The sequence below is a fragment of the Mastacembelus armatus genome, chromosome 23, assembly GCF_900324485.2.
Source record: "Mastacembelus armatus chromosome 23, fMasArm1.2, whole genome shotgun sequence".
In the NCBI taxonomy this organism is placed as follows: domain Eukaryota; kingdom Metazoa; phylum Chordata; class Actinopteri; order Synbranchiformes; family Mastacembelidae; genus Mastacembelus; species Mastacembelus armatus.
The window spans coordinates 3,518,716-3,543,466 of record NC_046655.1 but is presented as its reverse complement, the minus strand read 5'-3'; the positions used below and the strand labels follow the sequence as shown (position 1 = coordinate 3,543,466).

At 39.2% G+C, this 24,751-nt stretch overlaps 1 protein-coding gene across 8 annotated transcripts in view; it reads left to right on the top strand.

The window, feature by feature from the left end:
* osbpl8 (oxysterol binding protein-like 8) overlaps positions 1 to 24,751 on the top strand; it is a 58,222-nt gene that overhangs the window by 16,929 nt on the left and 16,542 nt on the right. For 4 of the 8 annotated variants that reach the window (XM_026326522.1, XM_026326524.1, XM_026326521.1 and 1 more), the window contains 2 exons: positions 11,489 to 11,525; positions 13,283 to 13,453. In XM_026326522.1, coding sequence (XP_026182307.1) covers positions 11,489 to 11,525; positions 13,283 to 13,453 — 208 coding nt within the window. Of the gene's footprint in view, positions 1 to 4,063; positions 4,269 to 11,488; positions 11,526 to 13,282; positions 13,454 to 20,070; positions 20,234 to 24,751 lie in introns of those variants that run through there. The other 4 variants (XM_026326527.1, XM_026326525.2, XM_026326526.1 and 1 more) reach the window with 4 other exon arrangements.

The following is a 24,751-nucleotide window of genomic DNA, read 5'->3' as shown; positions in this document are numbered from 1 at the left end:
ATTAGAAACAGCATGAGCAGATACCCAATCTTAAAACACTCAGACTGGGACACTCCTAATAAGTACAGGTCAGCCTATGTTCCATCAGACAAATACACATTACATCAGCTCTGAGCAAGAGCAGCTGAACCATATCTTCATTTTTAGCTCACACAGGACCATCTACATTCAAACATGCCTGAGCAAAGATGGAAACCAGTCAACACACACATACACACAACCCAAAATACCACTTCTTTCTCAGCTCCCCGGACTGACATTCTACCCTTTAATTTATCCCTCATCATAATTCTCTGTAGCCATCTTTGCAGCAAGCAGGAGGGCAATTATAATTAGAGATAATGGAGGTGATACCGCTGCTGGACATCTCTCTCACAGGACTCCACACACAATGACACATGGTGGGACTGGATAGGAGTAGAGCTAAAAGCCCTTTCCTGCTGCGTGGAGTGGTTCTTAACACCCGAGTTATTAGTGCAAGCTAATTTCTCAAGCTGCCTTCTCTGAAGCCTATTTTAGTGGCTGAATAATTAAACTGCTGATGCATATAGTGGTTTGAAAGTCATGGTGGTGTGTTTACTGTTAATTCATTCTTGAGTGAACCAAATTGTATGTGAATGTATACCGTTCTGCAATTAAGCAATAAACCTCCTCTGTGGAGGCTTTGTGTGTTATAACTTGATCACACATTGTAAGTGCTGAATGCCAAATCAGCGCGAGACTTAGACTGTAGGACATATTGTGGTCCTGGCATATCCTGCTGTTCGCTGAACAGGCCTATTGGTAGCAAGAATGGTTCCCAACATGAGGTGAAAGGCTCTGGGAAGCACGCCAGGTGTCTGCTGCTTCTCCCCTCACTCTGACATCCTCACAGTGAGGAGACTCTTCAGGAAGCTTTGTGCCAGTCAGCCTCCCCTGCTGTTTCAAACATCCTCCACCATTCACTCTGCTCAATGTATTGTACATACTGTAATGAAAACGGTGGTAACCTGCTGTTTAGAATAGACAACAGTGTAAAGGCACATAGATGACCATTATGCACATGCGCAATAGCTTTGAAGTAGCTTAGAGGTGAGAGAAGAGGATCTGTTACTCTGGGGAAATTAAGCAGCTGAAATGAATGAGAAAAAACTTTTGCCCTCAGTATCTGTTGAATTGCCCTTTGGCAAAGCATTTCACCCCCCATTTGTATGAGAGAAGCTTTACATTTGCCAAAAGTAAAAGACTGACTGTCCTGGGAAGCTCCCAGTGCAGTGCAGACTGTTGTTGGGAAAAGAGATAAGCTCATTTCTCTTTGATAATAACTGAACTGACATCCTGAGCTGATGGGACACATTCCCACTGCTAAAATATATGGGTGAAAGTAAACAGGAAATTTAAGCTTATCCTCCATGGCTTTCACTTGGCCTTGGGCACGGAAACACTGCAGTTTTGGAAGACTTAATGTGAAATTCAGATGATATGGGGTAAGTTGCAGATTTTAGTGCAGTGGTAATACTGTCTATTACCAGGACTTGTTGAGGCATCTTATGGAGCCTTATTATTACATTAGTTAATCATTAATATCCACTGTTAATATATTTATTGTACCATATATATTATCCCTCCAGGTTGGATAAAAACACTGAAACTGAGTAACCCCTGTTCTTAGTGTGAGTGAGCTATCTCAGTATGGCAGACAGTGAACCATATGTCATGACTAGATAAAAAATATATTCTATAAAAACAAATATCTTCAGTTTTAGGACCATAAATCCTTAGGAAACCCACAGTGAAATTTGTACAAGCTTATACAGTATTTTCTGGGATATAAGTTGCTCTTGCTGTGTATAAGTCACTTTTAGCAAAAACAGCCTTGTTGAACAGAAAAAATCATATATAATTTTCTTCTGTGTATAAATTGCATTTCTAATTATACAAATTATAGTCTAAATTAGCCTACAAAGGACGTAGACTAGGCATAACACCAAGCAGAAATGCATTATGATATTCATTCATCCGTGTCAAGTAACGTTAAATAACTGTACCAATGTTGGGGTGGGGGCAGATGAAACACCAGCATCCAAACATAAAGGGGTGCTTTGTTGTTCTTTCCTCTTTGAGAAAACATTGTCAAAGTCACAGACTGAATCAGCAGGAGGATCCTGTCTGGAGCTGAGCTCTTTAGTCTAATTAAAATGGCCAGTGTTCCTTTGGCAATAAGCTTCACATTTCTGAGTGTGATGGATGTGTTTTGTTTGTTTGGTTTGGTTTATTCATACTCTCTGATGGGGTGTTTTATGTCACAGTAGGCACCAGCAAGGCACCAGCTTTTTTTAAATCAAGATGAAAGTAGTTCCTCTCATCTAACCCCATTATGTGAATGTCAATCATTTCTCTCTGCAGACTAGATGTAGACTACGCACTCTCAACTATTCGTTTGTAAGCCTGTTAAGAAAAATGTATCAATTTTTCTAGATCAGGACAGAGAATGTTTTATGCACCGATCCGTTTCTGCGTAAGAGGTTTACAGCATTTGAAATAGCAAACCAACCAACCAACCAGCCCATAACTGTTAGATCCAGAAATGTTAGTAGGTTTTACACTGGAGAGCAGTGTTCTGAAGAGCAGGGTCAGTCAGTGCCCATTATTCCTGCTGGCATGTAAGGCAGCAATGAAGGAATGCCACTCCTGTATGCTCTGAGCCAAGGGTGCTTGGATCTTGTGTTTTACTGGCTGAAAATATTTGAGAAATACTGTAGTTCTATACATAATTGCGTTCTTAATATGATTTCTTTAAAGAATTTCCCTGGCAACAATTACATTAATGGCAAACAAGTTAAAGCAGACAGTGGCTTTGAAATGATGTGACAATGAGTTTAGAAAACACAACTAGAAGCATGTTAAGTTTGCCCACGACTTAATGTTTTTTTTTCAGAGTGCACTGGACTGTCACTAATGCTGTAATCAAGTTCCAAATCATATTTAAAGGAGGTTGGTGACAAATTGGGTAAGAACTGATTACTGCAAGCTAGAGCCCGACCGCTGTGGGTTTTTTGGGGCCAAGACCGATATTATGAAGTTAAAAAAAATCCTATATCGGCCGATATTGTTTTGTGTATATTATAGTACAGTACCAGTCAAAAGTTTAGATACACTTGCACAGGCAATGACATTTCAATTCATGTGTCCAAACTTTTGACTGGTACTGTATATAGAATACAATCTACATAAACAGAATATATATACATAAATGCACTTTAAACACACATTAAAAAATGTTAATATCTGCGGCATATTCGCCAGTACCGATATATCTGTGATAGGCTCATATCGGCGGATAAAATCGGCAAAACGATATATCTGTCAAGGTTCTACTGCTAGCTATAGTCAAGTAGTACGATCCTTTTTCATTGTTATTGTAGAATAGCAAAAATGTTAAAGCACTGTGAAAAGTAAACAACAGACCTCAGGTCCACCTGTGGTGGTGCAGTTGAAGAGGTAAATGGAAACAGCAGCAGGGGACAGTGCATTAAAGCTTGCATTAGTGGGCCCATAACAAGGCTGCATGGCAGCTTGTGTTGTGCCTGTGTCCTCCTCTTAGCTGATTTGCCATGCTTGGTGGGAAGATTTTTTGGTGAGGAAGGACCTTGAGCAACAACAGCATGCAGAAAGACCCATTTGGTTACTGTAACTGTGCTCGACATCAAGCTCTTGCTCACCTCAATAGCTGCTCCATTACACTAGATTTGGTTGTGGCTTTAAGTTTAACTCTATGAACAGTTACAGCCTACTTCCTTGTTGTGGTGGTTTGCTGGTTTGTGTGTCAGATATATTTGTCCGACAAACAGGAGTTGCAGAGCATTTTACACAGAAAAAAGGAGATGAAGGAAACGACAAATGAGATGGATTGATAAATAGTGAAAGTGTTCATCATTAGAATTTAGAGGCCAGATTAAAGCTGAGGAAGAGTAAACAGATGCCAGTGATGTAACAAATTTAGTGAGTAGGACAACAAGGAAATGACTGTAGCCTCTGAGCCTTTGACAAGAAATAAAAGAGCAGGAAAGACTAGACAGAGCACTCATCACAGACAGAGAAGTAGACTCAAACTCTCTTGCACACGTATTCCCTCTGCCTTGTCTCCTCCCTTCAGTGTTTGGTGTGTGTGTGTCTGTGTAAGTGTATATGTGGGAGAGAGACGGGGCTGAGCTCAGTGGCTTTCTGTAGCACTTTTAGTCTGCCCAAGGAGTGGAGGCAGCTCATCTCCCTCGCCTGAATGACACACGGTATGCATTTCCTCTGTTAACTTTAGCACTTCTGTGTTGAAACGGAAAGTATGAGTGGGTGGATTAGAGTTGAGTTGAATTTAATCATAACTGTGTGCAGCTGCATTTAAAGGGTGTTGTTTGTTCCACAATGATTAGATATATTAAAAAACCTTTAGGTGTCTTAGAAACAATCAGTTAATTCAATGTTGTAAAAGTTAGTTTTTCAAGCTTTATTCTGGTCTTTGTGATAAGGTTTCACAGAGACTCTATTGAGTTGTTTCCACTCCAGCTTTTTGTTTGCTCAGTATGGTGTCACTGAATGAAGGCTGACACTCACTGCCACATTTTGCTTAAGGGTTATTTAGGCAACTAACACATGCTGCTTCTAAATGGTTATATGTTGTTTGTTGCTGTTCCAGTTCCTTGCACGTGCGTATGAATGGTAAAGGCTTAAAACACAAATCCACCAGCAGCAAAAATGGCAATCAAGATACTTGATTGCCATGTCTGACCACGTGCATGTTCATTTGAATCAGGGTATACTGACCGATTGTGTCTTGCTGGAATGCAGTTACATAACAGCAAATTTCCAGTTATGGTTTGTTATTTTTTTTTCTCAGGATAAAGAGGCTCTGCAAAGTCTTGGCTACAGCTCAGGTGTACAGGCAAGGACTGATGTGTGTGTAATCAGATTAATAGTCCCTGATGAGGTCGAGTTTTGAGCAGAGGTTTCTCACCATGTCCTCCTGCTCATTCCATGGACATGATTGTACAAACTACTAATAATTCTAAAACCAATATGCATACCTTTTTTTTTATCCTAGGATATATTAGGATTAATGTCAGTGATGGAGATAGGGGATAAAAAAACCAACAACCATTGTCATTCACCTGTTTTGTCTAATTTTGGAATTTGCCCTGCTACTGGAAATGATCTCTTTATGGATTTCCTTCTTGGTCATACAAGGCATCATGATTTCCTCTCTAGCTACCCATGCTATAATCTGTGACAGTAAATAAATAGCCCATATTTAATTTGTGGACTATTTGTAATAATCAAGCCTGTTTCTGTCAGGCTCGCAGAACCCTTTTGTCACTACAGTCCCTTTTCAGAGTAAGGTGTCCAGAGGAGACACTGGGTCCTCATTTAAGATTGGAACATATATTGCATTCATCTGGAAATTTCATCAGTGTACCAAGATAACCTGTCATGGACTATAATATATTACCAAGAATCACTACCGTTTGCCTAATTACATATGTTTATAATGTTTTAAAAGTTATTTTTAGTAGCATAAACAGCAGCTTTTGGCTGCATACATGAATGAGAAAATTCAAAGAGATTTAGATGAATCAAAATGAAATGTGAATATTTCAGCCAGTGCTGAATTACTTCATTCATGTTCCTAGTGGTGATGTGACTGCAAACAGAAAAAAAGGCCCTTAATGTCTGTAGTTGTCCTGTCTGTTCCTCAGTGGGGTAGTTTCTAGTACTAAGTCCCTAACTGTTTGATCCAAAAGTGCCAATGGCATGTGCTATCGGCTGCATGTTTTCCAAATCACCAAAGATGAATAAGAATTCCTCCCTGTTGCTGTCATGCAAATAGTTGATCTGCTAGTTGTGATTTTGCCTGTTAGAGAGCTAATATTTTGAAAACGAATCGCCACTTAGCAAGATCAAAAAAAAACAAAACACTTCATCTGGAAATTCTTACAAGATCAAGCTTATATCAGGTTCTTTAATTAAGACGAGGCTAGACAACGCACAGGAAACAAAATAAGATATCATCATGAAATGTGGTGTTCCTGGAAATAGCAAAACAAATTGTTTTTTGAAAGCTGTGGGTAGTGATAGCAAATAGAGTTTTTGTATTTAGTGTTTTCAAAGACTGATTAAAATTGCCACAGATTACAAAAATGTGGGTGCTTGAAAATTTTTTTATGTGGGACAATGTTTGGAAGTAGAACAAACTTAAACTATTGAAATACTCAAACCTGTCTGATCAATTTACACTTGCTAAATCAGTATATTCAACACTAAATTTTACAGCAGATATATCTGATCACATATGCTGCCACCATTAGCCGCAGAAATAACAAAGCTCTTAGGCTATGCAAACACTGCTGATTAATGGAGTGTCATAACTTAGTAGGCAGAACAATTTCTTATTCACTGTAGAGGTTGTTCATTCACTCCCATGGCACAACGCCAATAACAACACAATATCAAGTCAGATTTTACCCTACCATGCTGAGCAGGTAATCACTGTTGTTATCAAGCGCTTTAATTTCGAGGAATTTAAAGGCTTTTTTGAAATGTCCTTTATGGATTTCCAGTGGGAAATGGGCCGTTTCTTCTTGACAGTGTTATAAATTTTGCTGTGGCTTCTGGTGGCATATTACTGTTCTAAGACACTCTGTAACAGGTTTTACTTTATCACCTGTCTGTAATTGCAAGAACTGTACAGATAGGAACTATGAAAGCACGAGTAACACATTTCATCTTTATAATCGATACAAGGTCATACACTAAACAAACAAACTGATAATTTTGTAACTGCACAGGCTGGATTTCTAAGAATCTCTTAGCTAAAAAAAACATCTAGTAGTGATGACACAACTACAACAACTGATACACAGAATGTGCTTGAGGATTTGTTCAGGTCTACATTATTCATATATTTGTAGCTCTAATAGACTGGACCGTGCATTTAGGTTATGCCTTCATAATGTAATGTTTTGATTTCAGGCTAAGTCAAAAGGTGCCCTTCAGATATAGAAAGGAAAAGCTTCTCTTCTTTCCTTACTACTAAAAAGAAAGTGGGTCAGGAATCCGCTGCGAGTAATGTTTAAACATTATGTAATATGTCAGAGCATTTTATTCTGCGTAAGCGCGCTTAATCATTTCAGGGGCAGGGAGAGCGCACTATGTTTGTGGCAGTATTTCCTGTAGAGATTTGGAAGCTTTTGTGGGGATGAGATTAATTTTCTCTTACTGTATCTTTGTCAGTGCACAAATAAAATAATGCCATCTTCATTTTTATCTTATGACAATATTGACATCTTCATCTACATTCAGTGTGCAGTCAGTTGTTTATGCAGGTTTACTAAAAGTCTGAAAGTTTCACATCACTTTTCCTTACTGTGTTAGTTTGGATTGTGCTCAGGCACACAGTGTTTGGTTTGATTGTTTTAGAGTTGTGCAAGTGTCCATTTAAAATCAAATTTACACAATATAACACTACAAAAGACAAAAAGGTGAAGGGTATAACTTGATTCCTTTGTGACGGCACACCTTTAGTGACCCACAAAACCAGCCTGTCTCAAAATAGGAAATAGGTAAAAACAGTTGGTTTTGCACCATTACTTCTCTTTCTGCTTTTGCTTTGTGTCTCTGCTTCAAACTGAAGTGTTACATTTTTAGTTCAGAGCATTTTTACGATATATTTTTACGAGACAGGCCTGATCTGATCCTATATTGGTATCAGGTCTGATATTTAGATCATTTGCTCATCAGATATTGGGCCGATCAACTTACCGATCCATATTCCACAGAGAGCTGGTGCTGGATCATGAATCCACTATAACCTGGCATAACATAACATTATATGTGTCACAAATCCAGATTTAATTCCACATCTTACCATAAACCAGCTGCAGTGTCAGTCTGTAAATAGCTTTAGCTGAAAAGCAAGACAGGTACAGTTAGTTGTAATGTGTGTAAATTGTTAGCAGCACAGTTAGCGATAGTACTAAATACAATACACCATTAAGAAGTGTTGTGTGGTTTATTTCCAGAGGTTCCAGAGAGTAACAAATTTACTTGAGTACTTTACTTAAGTACAGTTTTTGAGAATTTGTACTTTATTTGAGTAGTATGTTTTGGGGAAACATACTACAGGATCTATACTTTGACTCAAGTAACGAAGTTGAGTACTTTGTCCACTTTATTTTAGCCTGATGATGTACCTTAAGCATAATACCAACAACAATAATGATTAAATTAAATTAGAAAGAGCTCTTGATTCAGAATCTGTATGGGTATCAGCAGTTCCATCCATCCATCCATCCATCCATCCATCCATCTGTACCCGCTTATTCCCATTTAGGGTCACAGGGATCTGCTGGAGCCTATCCCAGCTCTCTTTGAGTGAAAGGCAGGGGTACACCCTGGACAGGTCACCAGTCCATAGCAGAGTGGTGTTAGGAGTTGTAGATTGAAATTTTGAAAAAAATATGCATCAGCCCATCCCTAAACATTTTCTAAGCTGTCTTTGTTTGCCATCTCATCAACACAGCAAGCTGCTGGTTTTAGGTCTGAAAGATAAATAAATCTTAAATTGATAGTAACATTCCCTTATTTTTATTTTAACTTAAACGAGGGACACATTTGACTTATTTGACTCACAACCCAAAGTTGTTCCAGCTAGATGTGAACATTCATCTTTTCTGGTGCTATTCTTTGGTAGTGATGTGATTATAAACGCAACATTTTCTTATTTGTAGCTGAACAGTTAACTTGGGTATCTAAATGTGTGGCTGCTATTCTGACCACCTTAAACCAGCACAGCAGGCTGAGGTTTGCTCGCAACCCTCTATTGCAGGAATACATGCCACACCTTGTTTTCTATATTTGTGTCTGGTGACAAAATCCATGAGTCTGGTAGTCTTTCTGTAGCCACATCTGTTTAAACCGCTATTCCCTGCTAGAAACAGTTGTAAAAAGTTATGGGTATTTTGAATTCCAAGAATTGTTTCCTCTTGTGAGAGGGAGGCTGCATCGAAACTTGAATCTTGGCCAATATTAAAATGTTGTTCACAGTTCTCAAAAGAAGAAAGAATAAAATAAAATAAAAATGACTGTGTACTGATATATCTATATGGAGCATCAGTCTGTTTCCATTATTTTACCTACTCCATTAGATTTACAGGAGTGGAATTTTATTGCTGATTTTGTTAAAACAGACATGGCTGTCAGCTGATGCTTTCCCAGTGTACGTAATCAGTTCTGCCTGTGCATGTTTTTTTTCACCAGTCAGCAAAACTCAACTGAAAGAGCCGTTAAAATCATGGTGGATATAATGAAATCACTTGTGATTTTACATGAAGTATTTTAATGTAAATCTGCCAATTAAAATATAGCTTTAGTATGAGATTCTGAGACAAATATTTGCAGTTTTTGCAATAAAATATGTGCTATCATTTACATCCATACCATATTGCCAGAAGGGTCTCTAGAAAGTTTGAACCATCTGACATTTGGGCTTCTTTAGAATTTCATAGTTTAATGGATTTAACTTGAAATTAATAGAAAGGATATTTACTTTAAATTAATAATTAATTGTTGGTTAAATTGGTTTTACAGTTCATTGGTTGAGATGCTCATTTCCTCAGTCTAAAAATACTGTACTGAATGGAAGTTTAGCCAGTTTTTAGGACCTCTCTGATTGCTCTATCAAGTATTTAGATCTATCCCTTCACCCCCTACAATCAAGTCACCCACCAGCTTCCATTGCTTGTCAATTTATAGTCGGGAAAACTTTTCACATGCTAATATAGGCCTGCCACATTTGCTGATCGAACTGTGCGCTGTTATTACACTGCACCAACAGAACTCTTCCCAGACAGCCTGTCACCATTTATATTTTTTGATAGTGACACTTGGAGATTATTCATAACCCTTCTCTTTGTCGTTCTGACAGTTCCCTTCCCACCCCACACACTCATCTGCATAAATAATCAGCACTAATCATAAGGTGAGGCAGCCGAGAGGGTTTTTCAGTCAGAGAAGCTGCTGAGAGTTTCCATGAGTTTGTCTTTTGTCGAACCGGAGGTATAGCTGAGGAAACACAACTTGTTTTGGGGTGTGTAAACAGAAGATTATTAACTTGAATCCCTGGACTAGCTTCCTTATACCTTGTACCTCCAGTGCCCCTGTGATTGCAGGTCAGTATTTTGCAATCCAGAGGGAGTGGCCAAAGTGTAATCATGCTTTCCCACTGTGAGACAATGAGCCGAGCCAAGATGAAATTAGAAAGCTACTCTGTTGATGTCTCTCTACAAAGCCCTGTTAACTAACCTGTGGCGTTCAGTGACAGTTTACTAATCTGCTTCCCTAACTGTTGGAAGCAGCTCTTAGTGTTGTCTGTTCTCTCAGCCAGTGGCTCTAAAGGTTCTAACCAATCAAAACAACTTGATTGATTCTTGATTTTCTTTATTTTTTGTCAGCTTTTAAGTGTTTCCATCCTCTGTGTGTGCGTGTGATGTCCTATGATTTATTTATTTTAATTAGATGCAAGGCAACACAGACATGATATTTGAAATGTTTGTAATACAGTCTTAATACATACATACAGTAAATACAAGCCAAATACTGTAGTATTAAGATATTTAAATATTTATAGATTTGATTTGTAATCCCATGTGATTAATCAACTATTACTTTAATCATTTGATGACAAATGAAAAAAACGGCATTCAGTTGCAAATTTGCCAGGCTTTGAGTTTATACCTATGCTAACAATGCTGGTTAGATTGCTCAGGCCAGACTTTAGTCCAGACTGCAACGTTTAACAAAACTGAGATCATAAACCTGGTAAATATTCCCTTGTTGCATGTTGACATGGTCAATTTGAGCTAGCATGCTAATGTTAAGTTAAATTAAGCTAAAAGCAACACAGTGACTATGTCCAGCCTCACAGAACATTTACTCTTGCATGGTTAGTGCATTTTAGTGTACATTTTGTGTGGTAATGTGAGTTTGTTAATTCCTCTTGTATTACCCAGTCACCTGAATTCATTACCTTCTCCTTTCCAGACAGTTGCATAATACCATTTTGTGCCTTTTTTTTTAATGCCTTTTTTGTGTCCTCCATTGACATTTTGTTTTAACTAATGTCTATTTTTCTTTTGTTTTCTGTCTCTTGTCTCCTCTTTTTTTTCTCCATTGTTTTTTGTCGTCCTGTGTGGCTGTGGCTTCACCTGCTGCTGCTGCTGCTGCTGCTGCTGCTGCTGCTGCTGCCACCCACTATCGCCAATCCTGCTGCACACAAACCTGCCACTGCCAACATCTGGTCAACAACTCATGGTGGATACTACTCGTCTTACCCCACTTTCATCTTTACTCAAAATCTCCTACTCACTTTCCCACTCTATCTCAATCCTTTTTTATGTTGTTACTATTACTTTTTTCTTTCCTTTTGTACTTTTTTTCTGTCTGCACCCTTTTCCCCTGCTAGCACCATGCAGAGTTGAGAGAACACCATGCCACCTCTGGTAAGCCAATGACCTTTCATAGGACACACAGTGCACACAGTCAGGGCAAGAGCCTTTGTTGGTATTTAGAGGCAGATTGAACATAAGTGTGTGTGTCTCTTCACAGAGGGAAGTGCTAACAGTAATGTATTTCCTCTTACAAATCTTATTTTATGAGTTTTTTTAAATGTACCCATACAGGGTCCACACACCATTAAAACATTAACTGCAGTTAGGCAGGGAGCAGAATGTGCATACAGTCTTTTTGACATTAAGTTTGCTCTGAGGTCTTGTATTTGCAGTTTTTCTGGTTGTGCAGTTTTTCTGGTTACCTCCTTCAAAAACACCTAGTATTTTGGCTTCTTACAGCTGTTTATGAAATGTAAAGCTTTAAATTTTGCTTTGAGTTAGCAGTGCGCACTGAGAAAATGTGTCATGCACATTGTATGTGGCTACATGTGTGCTCCTGTTTGCATGGGTTTTTCTTGACCACTGTTCTCTCTGCTACTATATTTGGTGTCTGATGCAATGAGTGTCAGCATGTGGTGTACCCATAGTTAACAAGAGCACACACAAAACAGATCCCCATAGCTGCGTTCACCCGCTGAACACATCCTGCAGTCTGATAGGACAGACAGATGCTGACATTGCTTGATTATGATCTAGATTATGTAGTATGTGTTTTTGTTTGGGAGTAAGAGTGTGCATAACCCACATTCAGCATACCATATGCAACTCGAGGATGTATCCCAGTGGATGAATTAGAAACTTACTAGTTTGGTAAGTTAGTTTTTCACTTGCTGGTTTGAACAGAGAAAAATAAGATATAAGTCACATTGGTGTATAAGGCTCATTTGTAATTATACTAATTATATTCTAAATTAACCTATGAAGAACTTATGCTAGGCATAACAACAAGCAGAAGTGCATTATGAAATTCATTCATCCGTGTCAAGTAACATTAACAATTATGCCAATGTTGGTGAGAAGAAGAAGCGGCGTCACCTCCACACTCACGCCAAACTTTGTTTCAGCTTTTTACTTTTTTGGCAATACAGTATTATATTCAGTGTCAAGAGTCCATTCTAACACTAAAGACGATTTGACAGAATGACTGTAAATATACACCTATAAGTTACTTCACTATATGAGTCGCACGACAAACCAGACAACTAAAAAACTTATAGTGACTTATAGTTTGGAAATAATGGTAATCTGTTTTCACTAGAAAACATTTCTTGCTTTAACTAATCCCATATTTAATGATGAACCAAATAAGATCCATGTCAAAAAGTCAATTCCAAAATCTATGATATGATCTGTGTTTTATATGGAGACTATTAGAAGCTATTGCAGAACAAGATCAGGGAGTGTTTCTTTGAACTCAGATAGACTCAGATGTGTGTTAATTTCATAATTTAATGTGTGTTAATTTCATTTTATTTTGATCATTTGCCAGTCAAACATAGCTGCCATTTCTAAGCAATAACATGCCTGCTGGCTTCATTTGCACCAGGCAAACAAAGGTAGTGATAAGCGCACACACTGACATTATCAGCACTCATGAAACACCTCTATTTCAATCAAAAGATATGGATGAAAATAAACATTATGTAAGTTATTAAAATATTATGAAGTTTAAGGCTGCACCTATCACGTGCTCCACAATAGGGCTGTCTGTAGATGTTCTCTCATATGTAGTTCATTTCTCAGCTCCCTTCTACTCTTTTTCCACCTCTCTCTGGGTCATTCCCCTGGCTCCCTCTCTCTGCCCACAGCTGCCATAGTGTGTGGTGATGACACCATCCTTCTGACCCCAGGCAGGATGAGCCAGCGCCAGGTGAAGGAGCGGGACAAGGAGAGGGAGAAGGAGGCAGGCCTCCAAACACCTAACAGGGAGCATGTTGCCACCCCTTCAGCCCTCAGTCCAGGGGTCAGCTACAGCCATGGTAAGATGCAGTCTTGTTTCTTATGCCATTGTTTGCTCGGAGAATGCTGATATGCTGATTGAAAAAATCTCAGGTTTAACTGCGCTCTCTATATTTCTTGTTGATAAGAAACCTTTATTTGTCCCACAATGGGGAAATTGCATTGTTGCAACAGCAAAGTACAAGTACACGGCAGAGTGCCAGAAGTAGCAAAGATGTGAGATAAATAAGAAATTAAAAATATAAAAAAATTGAATAATATCCTCATTGATATTCAAACAAGACTTCTATCTATAAAAAATAAATCACCCCATAAACTGTTTTCATATGCTAAAAATATTTATTAAGATGGGAACTCAAGCTTTGTGTAACTACTAAAATTATTGAATTTTGGCCTTTGAAATGTTACAAGCTGTGATCATTGTCATCTTCACTCAGAAAAAAACTTCCACAGCAACGACATGTTTACATGTGATGGTGAGTGTGTGCATGGCTGTGACGTCATTGTCTGTGCCACTGGTAAATAAAGGATTGGTGCATCTCTAGTATTTACTTAAGTCAGGTCTTTGAGACACACTACCATAAGAGTGTGTATTTATTAATACTCTGATTTATAAGTGCATTTAATCACATTTTAGTACAAATTCTCTGTTTTCTTATTTGTTCCCATTTACCCTCGCGAATTGCTGTTGTTTGCTGATCATGGAAACTCCAGCTGATGTCATGGTAATTACAGCATAACGTACATACCCTTGCCCTGATAACATTGGCGAATATGAATTGGTGTGCACATAAGCAGAATGTCTGTCTCGTAAGGTCACAGATTGGATCAGTGCAGCGGCAGGCATACATCTTACTGAACACTGGCAAGCCACTAACCATTCACCTGTAACCTCTTTGATGTACAGTGCTCCAAATACAACCAATGTCTAAAATGTACACGTACACCATTAAAGACCCAAAAACACACACTTACTGAACTATAATATACCCTGTGCCACCCAAATCTTATAATGTTGCTTCCTTTGTCTTTTGGTTTATATTTATTTTAGATTTAAGATAACCCATTGGGAAATTTAAAAGAGTACTGCTGACAGTGGATGTTCCTAGTGTCAGAGTTGTGTTTAGTCTTTACGTTTGTGTGACACTCCTGGTGCACAAACAATGACTCATACTTGATAAGTAGTTCACGGTCTGCCTTCCACATTTATAACTTTTCTTCTTTTGCTGCCGATGAGTTTCGGTGGTATTCAGTTTTTATCATCAGTAAATGACTTTGTGAGAGCCCCAACACCTTTTGAGAGATCATAACACAACACTGGGTTTGAATATAGCTCCTGTGGCTGGGTGTCAAAATATAAATGCCTGATCCTCATTTGTCTTGATATTGCTTTCGACCCTCAGCCTTTAGCTTTACTGAGGTCATCAGAACCTGGGTGTACATTTTACTCATTGTGGAGTATTGACAGTCGTGGATGGAGGTCTTCATATGAAATAAACAAACTCAAGGGTAAATTTAGCCATGTTCTTACATTCACCCATTATATTCCTTATACCTTGTTCTTATGTTACATTGCCCTCTTGTGGATTTCTGTTGCAGTTAGATGTGATTTTTAGAAGAATGTTGGGCAGGCGAGGAAGCACTAGCAATAAATACTTAAGGAATAAAGTTTATGTTAACTTATCTTAAGGTGATCAAAGGTCATCTGGAATGTCCTTTTACCAAATGTTAGTAATCATATTGGGTGTTTCAAAGTGGTGCTGCAGTCTACTTACTTAGTCTGTCCATAGGTCACAGGTAGAGGATGAAAGTTAGGTTGTGAGGGCATGAAGGGGCAATGTTTTTGTTGCTGAGACTCATATCTGCTCAAATGTAGGACTTAACATTTGATTGAAAATAACTGAAAATAATAAGAAACAGTGAATCCATTTGTCTCAGTGCAGTAGAGTTTTTGACAATTGTAAGCCACTTTTCTACCACAAGATGGAGTACACATAACAGAAGATCCTGGACTATTCCTCTTTGTAGGTCAGCACACAACATACTGAAATACATTTGCATTAGACTGTTTCCCCTCAAGTATCAACTGTAATCACATCGACTTGTAGGCATGATTTCTATGTGTGTACATCAACATGGAAGCTTTCTCTGCATCATTGCAGCACTTAATCCCTTGGCAAATAGTGTCCTTACAGCACATGTAAGCCTACATGCATAAGCACCTCTTGTCTGTCCAGCTACTTCACCTTTCAGTTTTAAGTGCGTCTGTGAAATTAGTCGCTAAGTAAACATGAAAGCTTTCCCTGGTCCTCCTCTCCCTGCAGCCTGAAATGGGTATCCATGGTAACCGATTTTCCTACAGCTAGCCCTTGGTCTTGCATCATAGTGGTGACAGTGTGCCTTTTGATTTGATTTCCTTGGCCAGTGCTAAAATATCTGTTTTTTCCCCTTTTGATTTGTAGGTTGTACTCATAAATGTTAAGTACAAACGTTAAAGTCACAAGGTGTTAGCTGCTGCGCAGTTATTTCTGAATTTGAGATGTTTGTGGGAGTTGTGTGAACATTCACGGTTAATGTGTGAAGATTGATAGTTTTTCAAAGTTATTTTCTATAGTTAATTTTAGTAAATTGCTGCCTCTTGGTAAACATGATTTCTAGGGGATGATTTCTTCAAAGTCTCTTAAAATAATTTGCACTGCAGGAGTAAAGTTGCTCACTCTTTACTGCCCAACGTCTTACTTACTAAACCAGCAATCTCTTGAAAACACCGGTGCTTTAAACCCCCATAAATTAAATATGAAGCAGGTTTTGGTGAGTAATGACAGTTCCCATCTATCCTCCAATGCAGAATATATGGAATCTATGTCTTTTACATTTTTATAAACAAATATGCATGAAAGACACTATCAAAGATTTTATTCTCTCGTGTTCTTTAAACTGCACACCTGACAGATACAATTACGTGAACGTTTTTTTCAGACACAATCTAGTTTCTTCCCAGTGTACACAGTATAGTACACAACCTTCAGAGACTTCATTGAAAATGAAAATGATTGCTCTATGATTCAGACTGCTTTTATTATGTAGTTGGAGTGCTGCATGGCTTGTGCTGCTTGGCTTATTTAGCTTTATCTAGCTTTAGTTGCATCATCACATATGCACATACTGGAGTGTCTGTGGTCTGGTACCCAAGTTCTATTTTTCTGTATGAATCACTGAAAATAAAAATAAACCCAGGCGCCTGTTTGACAAGGCTGCTTCAATTGGCTTTGAAGCCACTCCCACTTTTAATGCTGTTCGCTGACTTGCTGTCCTTTTTTGAGGTAAACAGAAAGTCTGCCTGTAGAGTGAGAGGGAGCTGCAAAAGGAGTATGACGCAGACAAACGAAACATGCTAAAATGACACAATGTACCGGGAAACTAACTGATGGGGCGATGAAGAATATACTGTATACTATAAGTGGAAAGCAAAGGAGAGCGAGAGGGCAGGTGGAGTCTGCACGAATTTAAGATCAGCCTCAGGGATTATTCCCTGTCATATGGGGTTAACAGCATGGTGGGGGCTAGTCTTATCTGTGCCCTCAGCCAGTGCCAATCCACTGTCCCCTGCATCCTCCTATGCTCAAGTGTAATGAGCAGCTCATCCCTGTGAGGCCTGAGGCTTGACAGCAACGATATGTACGACAGATAACGACGAGTCTGTGAAAGTACAGTTAAGGAGGACAAAACAATGTGATGGAAAATATACTGGCCTCAGGGCCTGGTTTGTTCTTGAATGGCTGAAGACCTGTCTGGACCACTTGACCTTGGGACACATTACTTGAAGTTTTAGTCTGAAGGGAAGCAAGGTACGTATGAAGTGGCAAGGTAGTGCTTGTTAGTGTTTCAGGTAGTGCAACAGCTTGACACCTCTCTTGTACCAACCCACCACCGTGCTGTCTTGTGATAATCTGTAATGCGCCCGCTTGTGTTTTCATTGAGGCGGCTTTCGTGAGGATAGAAGGAAGATCACACCAGCATAAACTGACACTTCCTCACCAATGCTGTCTTGTGGACAGCTGCAAGACAGTTGTTTTTTTTTTTTTTAATAGTCAAAGAGGAAAGGAATACAACAGGAGATGCCTGTAGGCCAGTGTTTAAAATGCCTTTTTGTTCCCGGGCTAATCCAGGGTTTACAGAATCTCTTGCAGCCTTTATGTAAGAGGAGAGCTTTTTGTATGCATGTGACTTACTGTCTGCAGTGAATGTATCACTTGTGGCTGCATGGTATCCAGTGAATTGTAGCTTGTGGGTTACTTTGTCATAGATTGTCTTCATGTGACTTGTAAGGCAGTTTTTTAAGCGTTCCCATGTCTTGAGTCAAGCCACTGGGATAGTTTCTAAAAATGGACACATCATGCAAAACTAGGAACGACAACTTAGTCCCCTCTAGTTTAGGATCAGTACCTGTCTTCCTCTATTCCTCAAATTCCAAATGGTGGAGCTCCCCATGTGCAATGGTGCACAAGTAACATCCAGCCAGTCGAGCCAAAGTTTTCAAACCATGCTCACATTTATACACTTTTTAGAGTTGTTAGAATTTTATTTCTATTAGAAATAAAAATGTTAGGCATGCTGTATACAGTATTTAACAGGAACACAGAAGATGAAAACTGTGATGGAGGGCACTGGGCAGAAATTAAAGTGGACTGACTAAAAAGTTTAATCCATGCCTCTGACTAAGGTTTTGTTATTAGTGAATGTCATGGGCTTTGAATATTTTGAAATCTATTTAGTCTTGAACTTGAAAAATGACCCAGATGGCAACTATACTTAGAAAATGGATCTGAACTGCCAGTGGACCAGAAGAAATGGACTTTTCCTCTGCAAGCAGGTTAATTAGGTCTGGGATCTGAATTATAGACTCAGAACATCCTAATTACCTATGTTAATTGAAGCACATTTGAGTCAGGCAGGCTCAGCTCCAGATTTATCAGCTTCAGTTTCATCACTTGGCTCAGGGACAGTTGTTTTGTGGGGGATTACTCTATGTACCTGTCCAAGCTATCCCATGTCAAATGTCTCCATCAGCATGTGATAGCAAGGTGAGACATGGTGCCAGCAGAATGCTATTTCTTTCAAGGGACTAAAATGCAAGTGTAAATAGAGCAGGTCAGCTGAAAGGAAGATGAAGACACCAGCAGCCTGTGGACAGGTCAAAGGCAAACAATGTGCCTCACAGATAACCCATGGAAAGCATGTTCCTTCCTGACCTTTATTATTAAAGAATTATTTTTCGTTTTCTTTAGCCAAACAAGTATGGCAGTACAGTTTCCATTTTTTAAATCAAATGGATACTTGTGTGAAAGAACACTGTTTTTCAAATGCATTGAGACACAATCTAAAAATATCCAAATGTTTCACCTTTTTGTCACACCTGAGCCACATTCGTCCCTGGAGAAAAAAAAAAAAAACAGCTGGATTTGTAGCAGTAGTATAACTTCTTTCCCTTTCGGCTTACTCTCATTCGGGGTCGCCACAGCAGATCATTTGATCCACATTGTGGATTTAGCACAAGTTTTACGCCGGATGCTCTTCCTGATGCAACCTCAGTGTCTGAGGATAGCGGCCCCTGGTCTTTCAAGTTGGTCTCCCATCCAAGTACTAACCAGGCACAGCCAAGAACAGACGCTATTGGGAACTCTCACAGCAGCATTAGTATAACATTTCTGTGAAACTGTGTCCTTTAAGTGCATCACAGATATCTGCCATCAAAGCTGTGTACAGTCAGTGTTACCTGCATGGTCATAGACGCTGCGTTTGGTTTCAGTCCTGTTTATCTGTATTCAGGAGTAGCATGTGTTTCAGCGTGGCATTCAGTGAATATTAGAGCCTTTTTATTCTGACACTTTATGTAAATCTGAATACTGGTTCTATAGCTATAAAGGCTGACTTACAATATACTGATATACCTATTGGATTAAATTTCAATTTTGATTGATCAGTTTCCTGCAGCATTACCTTGATCAGATGTGTTGCCTGTATTTGAAACTCAGTGGTTTTCTTGGCTAACATCTGGGGAATATACTGTAGTAGGGTCATCCATGATCACTGTGATAAAATGCTTCCTTCTGTCATCAGTAAAGGTTATGTTTATGAGCTTGTGTGTGTGTCATCTGACTTCTGGAGTCTCCCTTTTAGTCACTGTTAATGAATATACTGAGAGACTGAGCTAAGGAGAAAGATGAGATGTAGAACAGACGGGCTATTTTCAAGCTAAGATGCAGCTCTCCTACCCATCAGGAGCAGAGAGAGTAGGAGGGGCTCAGCTTATTCCTTATTAAGTACTTACAGGCTGCTGCTTTTATACGCACAGAGCAGAGAGAGAGAGAGAGAGAGAGAGAGTGTGTGTGAGGGAGGAAGAGAGCAGTTGGCTGCAGGAAGCGTAGAAGCAAGCAGCATACTGCTCTGATTCAGTGCTAAGTATCTGATCTACTCTGTGCGCTTGTTTGTTTGGTTGGTTTATTCGCTCGTACGGCAGCTGCGTGGGACAGATCGGACTCACCCCCTCCCCCAACCCCCCTGCCTTGACCTTTTACCAGTGTTTCCTTGCCACCCCCCATCCCTCCCTCCTTCCCTCCCAACCACCGAGGGAGCTCCTGCCAGCCCCATGATGAAGGAGGAGGGCCTGCTGAGTCGCCGCCGTTTCTCCACGTGTGGTGGGACGGCGTCACTTCGACCTCCACATCCAGATGGACGAAAACTCATCCGCAATGCCTCTTTTGGGGGTTATAACGAGCTGTCCCCAATGTCACTGCCAGGTGGGTGTATGATGGTGTGGAGAGGATGTTTGCTGGAGCTGCACACATGGAAGTGCTGCTTACTAGTGGACCCTGTAGTTTAACGTGTAGTAATAGCTTTAATGACCTCCCCTTGAAGTGTTTGAGTGAAGTATGATGATGTATACTGTAGTTATCCTCTGAACGTTAAATTCAGATCCACTGTTGTCAGTGAACTGCTTGACATTTTTCTTTCAAACTAAATATTAATGGAGTTCTTGTGGTGAGTATTAGCTTATCTGGACTCGTGTGATTTGGAGCTGCTCAGTCTTGGGTCTCAGGGAATGGGCCCAGTCTGGGTTTGGATTCGGTTTGTCAGTATGTATACATGGTTCCTGCTCAGAAGTTTCACAACTAAAAGCACATGGGGTTGAAAAGCATAAAGAATGTATCACTTCCACGGCCATAGCTGAGCAACGTGTTCTTCTGTATCTGTGGAAAAACTGAGTGGAAAGGAGATGCTGGTTTGCCTTCTCACTTTGGAAGGCAAAAGTACATACATAACTCCCCATCAATTGGAGAACAACACTCAAAACCTGCTATTGGTATTCAAACAGGTCAGTGTAGACTGCTGAATGTTGATAACTGAGACAGGGCTCTGACCTCAGCTAAGCTGGTTTGATGTTACTTAGGTTCCAGTGATACCTCAGTGAGTGTGTAGTGATAATCCCCATTTTTAGAAGTACACCAAATCCCATAGAACATTTAGGATTAAATCAGTGCTGTGTTCATTTGTAAAATGGCTGCCCCTGCAATCTTCCCTTTGTTTGTCCTGCTGAAAGGGACACCAAGCTTACAGCAGGCAGCCGCTGGAGTTTTGACAGAATGGATGTTCTCTGTTCCACCTTTGCAGGGGACTGTTTTTAAACCTTCATTAATCTAAGACTGTCTGACTGCACACAAATACTTTTTTCCAGCAACAGACTGACACACTTTGATGCAGCAATTCAGACCTTTGTGAACTACCTCTGCTGTTTGCCAGTGAACAGGTCATTCAGTTGAATAGTGCTCATGGGCATCTCAGCGGCCGTTGCCTTTCTTCCTTCACACCTTTGCATGTTGGTAGATTCAAATTGGTGACCTTTTGGCTGCAAGTTGACTTCTTTCCTGTCTAAACTAGCACCTCCTCCACCTATTAGAATATCTGGAGGTGTGAGACGATGCCTAAGTCGAGGTCTTTTTGGTCTCAGTTAGCACCCAGTCTTGATTATATTCATCTTTATTTAGAAGCTCAGCTAACAGGGTCTGGCTTAAACAAAAGCCCACAAGACAGCTGGACTTATTCACTTGCTGTCATTTCTGCCTTGTCATACTTTCTGAGCCTATTTCCCTGTTTTTCACACCCCCATATCCTCCACAGTAGAATCTGCTGACACGATTGTGCCTACTCTTGCGTAGCTTTAACATATTAAGGGTTTGTACTCTTTGAGGCTCTCATAGGAAACAGCTCACAGATGGTTGATGACTCTGACTTGATGACTTTTTTGTTTGTATGCTGGCAGCCTATGTGTGGTCAAATCTCTACATTGTTTTAATGCTTGCCAGACAACTTATTGCCTCTAGCCATTTAGTTTCCTGTTGGGTGTGTGTCTTTTTATAATGTTTCATTGCAAGCTGGATATCTGTGTTTTGGACTGTTGGTTGGACAAAACATATCTGAAGACATTGTCTTCAACTCTTGAAATCTGGTGCCTGCTCCTACTACTTCTATGACTATGATACAACCTTTTAGTATAATAGACTAATAAATCAGTAATCAATATATGCTACACCGATTTAGATTCTCTTTAATTGTCTTTGAAATATTATCACCAGAGAACAGATAATTTGCTTTTATCTTGTCAAGCTGTTGTAGGCACAGAGTGGAAGTGATGTTTGTGCAATATTCTGACAGTAATAAGTGAAAAAATACACCATTTTATGTGATTTGTGTGTTTTCAGCTGTTTGTTTACTGTTGTTTCCGCTGTAGCCAGGGACTAACTGCAAGGGAAATTGATGTGGAGGATGGTCAAAAAGCTAATAAGAGAGTGGAAAACGCCATACCCTTGTGATCCATAATTAGACAGAATCACAGGCTCATCATGAGGTCAACATGACTTGGCATACTGCATGTTGGAACAATCAGTGCCGTCTTGGACCGTAAAGATAGGATGGGTTTTTGATTACCAGGAGGAAGAGGTGCCCTGCTGCAGCTAAGAACAGAAGTAGGATGTAGGTTTGGTATGATAGATGGATATTGAAAAAGCTGAAATATTATTTATGAATGGTAAAGCATTTTTGGAGTCGTATTGACCAATTCTCTATTCATTCTAAGTAGCAAATAGTTGAATTGTGTCATTACCATACCAGTCTCTCCTAAACAAATATCTGTACTTTAAATATACTGAATACATACAATATAGTGTATACAGTATCACAGTTTTTTTCTTTAATCATTTTTTTCCCTATTAGATCAGCTGTCTTTCAGTTTTTATGATTTCTGAGCCAAAATAGTAAAGATGCTTTTGGCATGGCAGGTTTCCCACAACAGCACAGGAAATTTGCGCCCAAAAATGATTTCTTCTGAGAGTAACTGTTTCCTTCTGTTTGTTGTTGTAAAGTGACCAGTTTCCATGACAGCCTTCTCATTTCCGACAAAAGATAGCAGTGTCATTAAAAGCTGTACCTGCCATTTTAGCATAGTGTGAAGTAAAATAAGGCATAGCCATACATACATTTGCCACCTTCTTTCTTTATTTTTGAACTAGAATAAGACTGGATTGATTTTTCTTTAACAACCTAATGAATCAGCCAAATTTGTGGCATTACGTTTACTCTTCATTAATGTGAAGAGTTACTGCCATTTTTAAGATGTAATGGCAGAGGCAGTCATGGGAAAGTTGACTCATTACCTCAGTGAAAGTATAGAATACATGATCATATTCACTTTTTAATATTTTATTTTGAAAGACATTAATTGCACCATCATGCAGCTTTTCCTCTCTCTCTCTTTACTGATTCTCTCTCCTGTATATGGCCTTTGATGCAGAGTGAGATCACTGCAGCTTCAGTCCTTACCGACAAATGCCCTAGTCAGTCTGCAGTGGGGCGTGAGTCTCCTGATACTTCACACAAATACACACTCACCGGGCTGGATTTGGCCAAGTTGGAGACTCTAAAGATGATGTACTGTAAAATTGTGCATGGAGTCAAAAGGATGTATAGTCAAAAATATTATATTTAATTAAAGCATAAATAAGTACCTAATGAAATTGCACTAAGCAATGCTGTTATATTATGTAGGAAGTCTCACTAGCTCCAACCATTTGCTCCTTTTATTATTTTGTGGCTTTGTTGGCTTTTCATTTTCATTACCCCTGCTAATTAGATTGCTGTGAAGGCTGTAGAATAGACAGTCTTAACTGGATAGTGTAGTTAGTTTTGCTGCAAAGACAATTCTGTGTCTTTGCAGCACAGTGTTTGTGACAGAGCTCCAACTGAGGTGTTCATCTCACATTAAGAATAGGAGTACCTGGTGTAACATGCTGGATCATAGATCACACTTTAGTTCTCAGAATGTAGAGAAAAGGTGTAGTTTATTTCATGAACATATGTGGGCAGAGAGACACCCACCTTTCATCTCTAGCAGACCTTAGAATAACGCAGATGGGGACAGTCTCTGGAGTCTAGCCTCTGACCTTAATTAGCCCCAGTGGCATCTGTCAGCAGCTTCACCATTATCTGTGTGACAAGGTAAAAAAAAAAAAAAACCTTTGCCAACTGATCTTTGCTTCTTCAGGTCATTTCTTTCAAAAGTAAATAACAGTTGCAACTGAAAATTATTTTTATCATCATTGGATTACATATTCAGTTCATTTCAATTTACAATAATGTGAGGCAAGAAAAAGCAGCAAATGCTCCAACTTTAGAACGTACAATCAAAATAGTAATTTGATGTTATAAATGTAATTATTTATCAAAAATGCCACTTTAATTAAACTAATTGCACATGATTTGAACATAGTTGCATAATCGTGGCCACAGTTGTCTCTTCTTTCTTCTGAAAAATTAATAAACATATGGTGATTTGAGATGTTTTGTCACCCAAATGGATTTCTTTGCTCAAGCTGCACTTTCAGGCTTCTTTATTTATCTTTAAACACAAGGTCTACTTGAGTGAAGAAGTCACCCCTTGTCAATCAAATTGAGTGCCAAATGTCTCTAATTGAAATGGACCACTTCATCACAGCTTGATTAGAGATGTAATGCCTATCAAGCATGCACGTTGGCTAGTTCATTAACTGAGCTATCATTTTTTTGTTGGATGTTTGGGCTGTTGATTCCATGTGAAGTTTACTGTCTTACTTGAATTGTCTAAACATTAGCGTGCATCACAGTGTTATCTAACATGTTATTTGGGGCCATAGGCTGTTGACTCATAACATTCTTGCTTTTACCTTTTGAAATTTTGAATTATTCTATTATGATCATCTTATATGTTGAGATTAAGGTAAGGATGC